Here is a 12,621-nt window from a genome sequence, read left to right on the forward strand (position 1 = left end):
GCATACACAAACAAAGGTGACAAGGTTAGAGCAAAGGGGAGCAAGTCATGGGTGTGGTCTGTCATTGCTTTAGGCTCTTTCTTGCTGCTCACTTTAGTTCTAGGTTTTTGCTTGGTTTTGTCACAGGTCAAAGAAAAAGACAAATGACCAAATTGGAGACGAGGATGATGTCCTATCAATTGATGAAGAATTTTACCAAGTGACAGGACGCAAGAAGTTTTCCTTTAGGGATTTCGTCGATAATTTTGCAGATACTCGATTGCTTGGGAAATGAGGGCTCGGAAGAATTTATGAAGGCTACTTGATTGGTGTGAATACTAATGTCGCAACCAAGAAGATCACTCTTAGAGTCAAGATAGGGGCTAAGGGAGTATGCGACCAAAGTGAAGACCATAAGCCGAGTCAAGAACATAAACTTGGTCCAACTCATTGGATGGTGTCACGAGAAAAAGGAACTCCTCACTTGTTCGAGCACCGTACATTTTTTATATGGGAGAAGCGGTACAAAATCGTGCAAGGCATAGCCTCGGCCTTGCTATACCTCCACGAAGAAAGTGAACAATGTGTTGTGCACCGGCATATAAAGCCAAGTAACATCATGCTTGATTCGGGCTTCAGTGCTAAATTGGGGGACTTTGGCTTGGCTAGGCTAGCTGACCATGCCAAAGGGGCACAAACGACTGTGTTGATCGGAACGATGGGCTATATGGCTCCTGAATGCTTTTACATAGGGAAAATCAGTAAGGAATCGGATGTAAATAGCTTTGGTATTGTCTTCTTAGAAATAGCGAATGGAAAACGAGTCGTGGATTCATGGGCAACAGAAGGACAAGTTGGACTCTTGGATTGGGTTTGGGAGCTCTATGGAATTCTAAAGCTGGTAGACACGCTGGACCGAAACTAGGCAGGGATTTCAATGAGAATCAATTGGAGTGCTTGATGATCATAGGGCTTTGTATGCTCATCCAGATTCTAAAGTTCGGCCCTCCATATGAGAAGCACTAAATCTTCTGAACTTTGATGCTTCGCTACCTGCCCTTCCATCAACGTTGCCAGTCCTGTCTTATCTCGCACCCTCCATCTTTAGCGTCGACATGGTTACTCCATTTATCCTTTGGCACCTCCACTGGTGGTGAACCAGTTGGTCTAGCCTCAAAATGTACATGTTTTCTCAGCAATCCTCTTGTTCATCGTCCTCAGCGTTGATTTCAAATGTAGAATGAGCTCTTGATTTCAGTTTTAGTTTGATTATTACTTGAATTGAATTTCCCATAAGGTTGGTTCCCATAGAGATTTCGGAGAATGTTCAGTTAACTTTTATTCATTTCATGGAAATTTCATTACTCAACAACATTATCTCTTGTTTTCCGACATTTGGATTGCTTAGGAAAATGAACCCCGAAAATCTATTTCATAATTAAACAAATGCTTACTTTTCTTCTGTTCTTTTTGTTGACCAGTAAAAAATTTCTTTTATTTAACAATGAAACTGAATGTTTGGAACTCAGAACTTAGCTGCCACGGAATTTAACGTCAATCAGACATTCTTATCCTATACTCTTTTATATCTTTTTTGTTTAAATTATCAAATCTAAAAGCCAAAATTCTCATTATTATCATGTTCGACGCTCCCTATAAAAATGTACCAGATATATGCTCTTGTCTAAGAGTAACATCACCCTAAACTTGATATCATCGAAAGCCGAGCAAACGGTGAAATGGGGTCGGAGGCTTCAAGAAAAGAGAAAATCGTGATACCTAAGTGCATTTACATTCACTTAAAGAAGAGATCTAAAAAACTAACTAGTGCCTTTTTTGACTGGTATCATTTACCTTTCTACAAGGTACTCTGTACAGGTATAAAGTGGGCCCGCGTCTAATTTGCGACCCTTACTACCCACCAGAGAAACAACCCAGCCATGCTGATTCCGCAGAATCCGTGAGTCTCTCAGGTACTTTTGAGCATCTCTAAATTTAGTCAAGTACTTTCTATCGTCATTTTTCTCTATGCCAATATCTAGAGTCACCACGTTCGATATTTTTGCCACTACGTAGAAATTTTCCAAGAAACAATTTGATTGCACTATTTCGAAAACTACTATGAACTCGTTCGACGGTAGGAAAAGATTATTCTTTTATACAACGCAGTTCATGTTAAAAGAATAATTTCACATCATTATTATTCTCTAGCTAAGAATGCCTTTGTTGAAGTTGTAACCTTTGTTGAAGTTGTAACCTATCGAAGTTAGAGAAATGGCACGCATATAGAACTTAAACTTTGTTGGAGGGAAGTTTACTTCTGCTATTATGTTAATTATAAATATCATCAACATGTAATTTAAACCAAATATAAACATAGGTGAGTCTATAGAACTCACCAATTAGAAGAATTGTCTTCGAAAACATGGTTAAGAATTAGTTTGGATGGACTTTTAGTTTTACTTTTTTTGCTCGGTGAAAATATTGGATTCACACACTATGACTTTTCTTTGAAATTCAAAACACTTAAAAAAAAAATGCAAACGTTAACAGACAGGTTCGCACATTATTTTTTGTACTTAATCTTTTAGACAGACGTGCCCTTGACCTTGTCTTCCTTCCTCGTTTATCTCCTGCCAGGTGTCTTTGGGGCCGAACAAGGGAAAACTCCAATTAGCAAAGTCCTAAACTCCCAAGCCGGCACGCCTTTTCCCGGTGTTTTCGAAGCTGGCATGTCTTTTCCCGCTGTTTTCATTAACCATTCCAAAGCGGTCTTTAATAAAACTCACAGCCTAAGCAATGACACCCAAACACTCAGACGTAGAAACAAGTTTCTTTTAAGAGAACATGCATAGGCTTCAAGGATTACTTGTAGTCTTTCCTTCTATCTAAGCTCACGTCCATTGCCTCGGTGTCAAGTGATGGTTTATCGTTTAATTTTCCGCCTTTCGACGGGCGAATTGTCCCCAGACACAACCCGTATCTGTCAAGTTCGTGCATCCAGCTCACCATGAGCTATTATGATGGAAACGTAATTATAGCGTGGGTCAAGCAGGTTACCACGAACCGGTGCACCTTTGGGATAAGTTGACCCGCAATGTGGCAGACTTCACCACTCAGTTCGGCTTCGCCTTCGATTCAGAACATAACGAGGCATTTGGCAACGGATTGATGTTCTTTCTCTCCCCCAACGGATCCGACGTCCCGAGCTACTCGGGGGGATGCAATCTGACTGTTGTAAGTGGGATCCGAGACCCTTCTACCACATTTGTTGCCGTGGAATTCAACGCTTTCTACAACAGTTCTGGGGACCCCCAGCGTGAACATGTCAGTGTAGACTTGAATAACATCATGTCTGTCGACCATGTGTGTTTATTGGTTCAGGGACAAAATCATGAGCGGTGGACTGATCAATGCTTTAATAGCATACAATTCTAGCATGCGCAATATGAGTGTCCTCATGATTGATGCCGCGGATCCAAAAGGGAACGTTGCCGAGCTCTCCTATTCAGTTAATTTGACAGAGCATTTGCCAGAATGGGTGACGGTCGGTTTCTCGGCGGCCACTGGGTTGAGCTCTGAGTTGCCTACTCTGTACTCATGGGAATTTAGCTCTAATCTACGCGTCACCGAAAATGTAAACAGCACAATCAATTCTTCTCCTGCAGACAGAAACACAGGGGACAAGGTCAGAGCAAAGGGGAGCAAGTCATGGGTGTGGTCAGTCATAGGTTTAGCCTCCTTGTTGCTCACTCTAGTTCTAGGCCTTGCCTGGTTTGGTCATAGGTCAAAGAAAAAGACAAATAACAAACTTGGAGAGGAGGATGATGTCCTGTCAATTGATGAAGAATTTGACCAAGTGACGGGACCAAAGAAGTTCTCGTTTTGGGACTTGTCGCGGCGACTGATAATTTTGCACATGCGCGATTGCTTGGGAAAGGGCAGTTCGGAAGAGTTTATGAAGGTTGCTTAATTGGTGTGAATACTAGTGTTGCAATCAAGAAGATCACTCTAGATTTAAGACTAGGGATAAAGGAGTACATGACCGAAGTAAAAACCATAAGCTGACTCAGGCAAAAGAACTTGGTCCAACTTATCGGATGGTGTCATGAGAAAAAGGAACTCCTCCTTATCTATGAGTTCATGTCTAACGGTAGCTTAGACTCTCACTTATTCGAGCACCGTACATTTTTTACGTGGGAAAAGCGGTACAGAATTGTGTAAGGCATAGCCTCAGCCTTGCTATAACTCCACAAAGAATGGGAACAATGTATCTTGCACCGGGATCTAAAGACAAGCAACATCATGCTCGATTCCGACTTTGGTGCTAAATTGGGGGATTTTGGCTTGGCTAGGATGGTTAACCATGCCAAAGGGGCAACCGTGGGCTATATGGCTCCTGAATACTTTTACACAGGGAAAGCCAGCTAGGAATCGGATGTATAAAGCTTTGGTATTGTCTTCTTACAAATACAAATAGCGTGTGGAAAACGAGTTGTGGATTCCTGGGCAACTGAAGACCAAGTTGGGCTCTTGGATTGCGTTTGGGAGCTCTATCGAATTTGAAAGCTGCTAGATGTAGTGGACCCGAAACTAGGCAATGATTTCGATGAGAATCAATTGGAGCGCTTGATGATGATCGTAGGGCTTTGGCGTGCTCATCCAGACTCAAGTTCGGCCTCTATACGAGAAGCACTAAATCTTTTGAACTTCAATGCTTTGCCACCCGCTCTGCCATCAACATTGCCAATCCCGTCTTATCCCGCACCTCCTCCGCCTATGGTGTCGACATGGTTGCTCCGTTCATCCTTTGGTGCCTCGACTGGTGGTGAACCAGTTGGTCAATAGCTTCAAAATGACCACATGTTTGTCTAAGCAATCTTCTTGCTCATCGTCCCCAGCATTGATTTCAATTGCAGAATGAGCTCTTGATTTCAGTTTGACTACTACATGAGTTGTAACTTCCCAAGTGGGTTGGTTCCCGGAGACATTTCGGATAATGTGTGTTTACTTTCCATTTATATCGCGGGAACTTTATTGTACAAAAACATTCTCTCATTTTCCGGCATTTGAATTGCTTGGGAAAGTGAGTCGATGAAAATTCCTTTCATAGTTGAACCTACACTTACCTTTCTATTTTTAAATCGCAAATCATTTCCAAAATACAACTGCACACCGGTGTTCGGACTTGGATCCCGGAGGTTGACACATCAGGCCTAGGTGCCTAACGAACGCTCTTCAGTTGTCAATGCCCGCACTACGGTCCCCAAAGGCCAAGACTGAGTCACCAACACCCATGCCCAGCCGCCCTCCTACGCGCAAGACCCTAGTGGCCAAGCCCAAAAACCTGGACCCAAACCTGAAACCTGAGATGGTACTCGAAACTTTTTATTACATTTGCAATTCGTAATTTTTCTGTAACAAACATCGACAAATGACTTCCGTATTATTTGTAAAGTACCGGCAAACAGGGAAAGAAGAAATAAGTTTTCCTTGATTATAAGTTCCCTTGAAAATAATTGTCCAGCAAAGTTCATTTTCGTTTAGCAAACGGAGCTTGAATCAAATATCAACCCGCAGAGTTTTGCTTCACACTATGCAAATCTTTGAAAATGATTAAGACTGACAAACACATGAATTACTATACTCCTCATGTATTCCTTCCACTTTGGATATGATGTTATTCTCCCTGCTTTCTTCTCTGTTCGAGGAAGAACCAAAGAAAACAATGGCTCGACGCGACGATCTTTTGAGGACAATTCCAGAACCCAGGGCGTTGTGACGGATCAGTTTTGGTCCATTTGAGCAGTGACAATATGATCTAGACAGCTTCGAGCCCACGCATGAGTCCAGAAGCACAAAAAGCTGCGCATTCAGGAGCATGAAAACTGCTTGCTCACACCCTTTTGGCTCTACATCAATAGCTTCGTTAATGTGAGACAGGAAAGCTGGCTGGCTAACACTCTCCAAGATAAGTCGAATATTCTAACAGTCGCAGCCCTCAAAGTCATGTGCAAAAGAATATATTGAACTCCTTCCAATCGAGTTTTCACATCCTTAGCAGCCTTCCTGCAGATACCATGACAACATTTGACGAACTTTGTGTGCATCCTCTCAAGGGGCTGAGAACAATGATGAAGCCAAGTCCTTCCTTAGCTTAGGGACACTCTTTCTTCCCATAAAGAAAATTGTAATTCTACAAACACCGGCACTTTCAAAAAGACTAGCCAGCCATTCTGTAATGTCAACCAAAAATAAAAAATAACATGGAACAATGTTCATTGAAATAGACAAAAGAAAACTTCCAACATCAGCTGTAACATTTACATGGCTTGTCAAAAGTTAATTTCAACAAGTTACTCGAGAGACACGGCAAAAACAAGAAAAACGGGTATGAGAATACAATTCCAACAACAGACGGTCTTTGCATATGTATCGTCTCAAGCATGTGCATAATCAACTGAATGGGTCAGCTCAGTGCTTTCCAAGTAAATATTCAAGAAATTCCCTATCCAATTCTCCAGAAATGAAGCCGAAGGACATTGATACCTGGTCAGACGTTTGATGACATTCGACGTACTTAATCATCCTAAACAAGCCCTCCATGAGAAATCTTTCTATTCTCTGTGATTTGACAATTTGGAGCTGCTTATGTTTGTGTCAGCCTCAAGAGTAGTTCTTCACCATGCTTCTCTTCATCGAAGCAAAATGATCACCATAATAAAACTTGATGAGCGTGGTATTTATGTCTTGGGCTTTTGAAAGATTGAATTTGTCATCTGACAAAATTTTGGGCATCATTCTAGAGGGAAACTTCTCCTTCTTCTTCTTCTTCTTCTTCTACTTCTTCTGATGATGGTGAGCTTGGAACATCTGAAGCTTCTGCAAGATTTTCAAGCATCAAAACAACTTCAGATGTGTCGTCCAAATAATATTTTGCTTTACTCGGCTTCTGTCCAACAGTGCATGCAAAAACGGATGCATTCGAAGATAAGAGTGCCACTGGCAACAGCACCGCCAAAATCTCAAACATGTCCTCATCAGATCTATCATCACCGATGCATAACACAAAGTCAGCCTGTCTTCTCTTCTCAGCCATCGAAGATAATATCTTCTCTGCAACCACTCCTTACTTACTCCCTGCAAACCAAAATTTAAATAGTTTATCACAAGCTAAAGAGATGCTCGACTTTAGAATGCACAGCAGGTGAAAACAGGGTCGGCCATATGACATCCAAAGAATATATTGCACTCACCCTTATCAGCAAAAAGATAATCCTGTCTTGAAAAGTTGTCAACCTCCTAAACTAGTTGTCCAATGATTTGAACAGGACGGGAGAAATTCATGAGTAACATCTTTCTCACTATGACTATAGATCCACCTCATGCTTTGCCTCCTTAAATGTTCAACTTTTATCAGTTCATTAGAGGAGAACCCCCCCCTGGGGGCGGGAAAAAAAAAAAAAAAAACAGAGCCACACAAATTGGGACATTACACATGCCTTTTATTACAGCTTTTATCTGTTTGCAGGGAGAAAACTATGCTCACTCACAAGAAAAAGATGACCACTAGAATAAAAATCTCCTTTAATGAATTTTGAACATGGTGCCATGCAGATGGAAAGCTAAGATCCCCTTATGTATCATGATCCATACTTATAACACTCATTCCCACTCCCAGTACTTCCTGCCAGAAGAAATCTTCAATTCGGACCCCATATTCAGTGACCAATTCAAAGTGTTCTGTGGTTAAGAATTGCAATTGATTTAAATTGCAACAAATTAGACAGGCAAACTTGAATTGCAAATGATTTCATCGTGGCACTTTTAGCATTGAATGGCATAGAAGCCCAATCGAGACATTCCACACAGAACCACAAAAAGATAGTTTATATCCCTAATCATATTGCCTTAAATCAAACACGTATGCTGGGGAATATGATGAGCCCATGTTATGTTTATTGTAAATTTGACATAACGATGCAGCAAAATCAGCCTGTCAAATGGCTTTTCAGATTATCGGGGGAAAAAGGCTAAGTAGCACACAACGAAACAGCCTGATCATTTTTCACAAATTAAGACAGGACTTCAGACAATGTCGGAAAGTTCACCACTGTAGAATTTCTAAACAATGCCGCAACACCGATGCTAGCTTGCATAAACTAATCTTCCCTACTTATATCAATCAAGAGATAACTCTCATGACTGCCGTTGAATAATTGCACATGAACAAGATGGTGCAGTCTTGGGCCACTCATAAGAATACGACAACCAGCTCTTTAAGGGAACTCACAAGCATAAAGAGAACACTATACATACGTAGTATAATACATTCGTACAAGAAAGGTGCACAGTCTCCACCAAGCTCTATTCTTATTCAGATTTCAGGAGAACAATGTTAGCTTTCAAGGAGGAAAGTAACTACTTATGGTCAGTAACTTCAACTAAATGAATTTTCTTAGATGATGAACAGAATATCAATTCCAGAACCAATCACGTTCTTGTTTTCATAGTATATGCTTGCAAATATAAGGAGATGTTATGGTAATCTCCACTGCATATTGAAGTGAGTAAAAAGACTGGAATGAACTGCAATTAGTAATTTAGTGACTCACCCTGAGCATCTTTTGACATAATTGTTGATAAATGCTCTCTAAAACAAATTAAACTCAAAAGGAATACATGTTCACGCATAATTGATAGCCAAAGATAAAATGAGTACCTGAGGCTTCACTTCAACGATGTATTGACCACTTTTCACAGCAACAGGTTCATTAGCCAACACGCTCTCTAGATGGTCCAACATCTCCTTTGCCTGGCTTGATCCAAAACCTGGGTCTGCATCCCGATGATGCCAAACCAAGGCACTCTCTTTCTTCTCAATGGAAGACCCATCAGTGGCTTCTGTGTACAGTTGCATAACAGGTTCAGCCATCTGAATCCAGCCAAAATCATTGCCCTGTCCACAAGCTTGCCAATCCTCATCTGCAGACCACCTGATATTTCATCCCAAACAGATAAGCATCAGGTGTATAAGAAAAATTGTTCCGAAGGGAGGTGATCCAATCATGAAAGAAGTAAGGTTGTTAACCTACAATTAAGAACAACATACTACCTCATAAAGTAACCATGTTCAGCAGCAATCCCAAGCTTGCTACAAGAAGAAAGCCATTCCCCAAGGTTTTGCCTCTTCCGCTAACCACGAACACCATGTTCTTTGGATCAGCACAAAGCGTGTTGATTATTGAAATAACTCTTTGACTTGGCCTCTTGTTCATGGATGTTTGCGGCATTACAGTGCCATCATAATCTAACAATATAGCCCTACTTTTAGACCTCAAGTAAGCAGATACTATTGCATCAATTGACAGCTTCTTGAAATTGGGGTCCAGTGCCACAACTCTAAAACCAAAACTCAAACCGATTCCCCAGCAACGTCTTCTAAAATGGTCTTTGCATGTCCTTTCCAAATCCTGGTAGAAGCTTCTTGACCAATATGCCACATCATGCAAGCTAACATACTTATAGTGCTTCTCATGGCGCAATTGCTTTTCAGGATCAAGCATTGAAATTGCCTCATTCAATGCCTCACCAGTAGCCTCAATGTTCCATGGGTTGATGCGAATAGCACCACTTAATGAAGGAGAACATCCAATAAACTCGGACACAACAAGCATGCTTTTTCTGGGCCCAGTTGAATCTGAACAGGATCCTGAGTAAGAAACTCCTTCCCTGCATACAATGTACTCGTAAGGCGTGAGATTCATACCATCCCTCACGGCTGTGACCACAAGACACTCAGCAACAGTGTAATATGCGGCTCTCTCACTAAGAGAAACTGGCCTGTCAATAAAGACAACTGGTTCATAACCTGGTCGACCAAAGTTTCATTAATTCTCTTGCAGCTTGCATGTATTTCAGCCTGTATTTCCTCAAGGTCACTACCCTTTCCCCTAGCAGGATTAGCAATCTGCACTAAAACTGCCCTCCTGCCACTTAGGTGCTGTTTTAGTAAGTGCTCCATTGCCAACAACTTCAGATTGACACCTTTAAAAATGTCCATATCATCAACCCCAAGTAATACAGTCTTTCCTTCAAACTGCTGCTTCAGCTCATCCACTCTCAATCCTTATCTGCCAGTTTCAATACAGACTGAATCTGGCCCATGTGGATCCCAACAGGCATGATCTTTACCCCAATTGTTCTTCCATAATATTCCAAACCGATATAACCCCTTTTCGACTGGTACTCCACACCCAAGATTCTACTGCAACAGGATAGAAAATGCCGAGCATAATCGAACGTGTGGAAACCAATCAGGTCAGCATTAAGAAGTGCTTTGAGTATCTCCTCCCTAACTGGAAGAGTCCTATATATCTCTGATGATGGAAAGGGCTATGGAGAAAGAACCCCATCCTCAGCTTGATGAACTTCCTTCTTAAGAAAGTAGGCAACACCATCAAATGATAATCATGTATCCAGACATAGTCATCCTCTGGATTTATGACCTCAATCACTTTTTGCGAAAATCTTGTTTGCCAAAACATAAGCCTCCCACAAGGACCTATCAAACCTGCCACCATGATTGGCCGCAAAAGGGGAGCATGTAGTGGAAAAAGCGGCCACAAGTGTTGCTTACAAAACCCGTGGTAGTACTTTGACAAAATGTCAGGAGGTAAAAATGCCGGGACACACTTGAACTTCTCTAACAAAAGCTGCGAAACATCATCCTGCTCGCTGGGGTCAACATCGACCCTCAAAGAACCAACATATAAAACCTCCATATCATCGGGCAAACCATCTTTAAGCTGTAACAACAACGAGTCATCATCCCAACTTAAGGCCCACCCCTTATTATCAGGCCTTCGCTTAGCTTTAACGGGAGCTGATTAGCCACAATAATTATCCGATCCTGAATAATCGAAGACGGAACATCCGAGCTCACACTGTTGGCCTGATCATCGTCGAGCTCCGATATGTCCACCGGAACAGTCATCACCCGAGGAAGCCGCTTCTTCTCCCGGCCCATTACCGGGAAATTCCCCGAAGCTAGATCTAAGAGGTTGGTATACGACTTCGACAACATTTTCGAGACAATCCCAGCTCGACAAAGAACCCCTCAGAACCAACCGACCAACCCCCTCTCGCTAAATCCCTCCCCTTCGAAATGGACCCGAAATCCGCCGCGATCTGGAACACGCACCAATCAACGCAACGCCGTCAGACCCACTAAAATGAAACCTCTCATCTACTCAGCAGACACCAAATTGAAAACACCCAAGCAATAACACAGTGAAAAATCCGAAATTCTTGAACCTACAGCCACCAAAGACACCACCAGACCACCAAAGAGAGGTGCAGAAAGCTCGAAACTTGACAGACCCAATCTGAACAGAAAACCCAAGTAAAAGATAACACGAAAAGAACAACTCACCTCGGCTGTCGACGAACCCAAATTCCTGTCCCTCTCTTCCTCCCTCTCTCTTTCTCTCTCTATCTTTTTCTTGCAGAAATTGCTATCGATCTGAAAATCGAATAAAAGAATCTGAATTCCTCCCCTTCCCAGCAAATGGATAACGAGAAATCTAGGGTTTGGTATCACCTCCACCGGGTCGATCCCAATAGCACATTCACTCTCTCTCTCCTCCTCTGCGCGAATGAAATAAAAATCGTTGCTTTTTTGCGGGATGAAAAGTGAAATAAAGAAGAAGAGAGAGGAGAGAGAAAGAGAGGAGGGACAAGGAGGAAGAAAAGAAAAGAAAATGGGAAATGGAAAATAATAAAATAAAGGAAGAGGATAAGGTCGGCCAGTAGGTTGCCCAGTAATGCCAACTGGCATTTTATTTTCTTTGTATTTTTTTCTCCTTTTCCGATTTTTTATTTTTTATTTTTTATTTGGCTCTCTCGTGGGTTTCGCTCCGCCCCACGCGGTTCTTCCGTATAAGAAAATGTGAAAAGAAAAAGGAAATATATAAAATAATGATATATTTTTTTATATTTATATGTATATATAAATATGATGATTCTCGAGTCATGGACCGCAATATTGTCGTAGAATCTTCCCTCTTTTCGAGTCGCGAAATTCCGACAATTTCGCCAATTTTTTCTCTTTTCTTTTTTTATAAAGATTGAGTTTTTTTTCGGGGAAAAATAATAATTGTTATTTACCTTAGTTGGAGATGAATTGGGGTCAACTTAATCTTTAAATTAATATAGGGTTATAAATCCTCCCTTGCCTACGTGAAGGCCATGACACGGGGAAATCGTACGATGCTATTTCATTATTTGACTATTTCATTATTAATTATGATCATTGAATTGATTATGTTGAAAATATTGACTCTTTCGTACCTACTTAAGTCCACACATTTTCCTTTAATTAAGTCTGCTAATTTTGAATAACTCAAATTTAGGAACCAAAAATTTTGATTAAAGTTCTTATTTAAAATATATATATTTATTTTGTTTTGACTGGAGAGTTGAGAAGCACAAACTAGAAAGGGGAAAATCGATGTGGCTAACGATTTTAATCAACATGCTTATGCAAGTAATTTAATGTCTTCTGTTTAATGTTATCCAAGTGGGCAACTTCAATTTATTTTTTTGAAAGAGAACATTGCACTTATATATAATAAGGATGGG

The 12,621-nt window shown here is 41.1% G+C and overlaps 1 protein-coding gene and 1 pseudogene across 1 annotated transcript; one reads left to right on the plus strand and one right to left on the minus strand.

Moving 5' to 3' along the window:
• The first annotated feature begins 697 nt into the window (after window positions 1–697).
• On the plus strand, window positions 698–3,952 carry LOC120292476 (L-type lectin-domain containing receptor kinase IX.1-like). Its single transcript, XM_039310679.1, has 5 exons — window positions 698–880; window positions 1,088–1,140; window positions 1,858–1,952; window positions 3,035–3,332; window positions 3,418–3,952. Exons 1-5 carry the CDS (start codon window positions 698–700, stop codon window positions 3,950–3,952), a joined length of 1,164 nt encoding a protein of 387 aa, XP_039166613.1.
• A 4,679-nt stretch (window positions 3,953–8,631) lies between these two features.
• On the minus strand, window positions 8,632–11,702 carry LOC120292881 (annotated as a pseudogene).
• Window positions 11,703–12,621: the final 919 nt, after the last annotated feature.

This window comes from Eucalyptus grandis, chromosome 4 (assembly GCF_016545825.1).
Source record: "Eucalyptus grandis isolate ANBG69807.140 chromosome 4, ASM1654582v1, whole genome shotgun sequence".
NCBI lineage: Eukaryota > Viridiplantae > Streptophyta > Magnoliopsida > Myrtales > Myrtaceae > Eucalyptus > Eucalyptus grandis.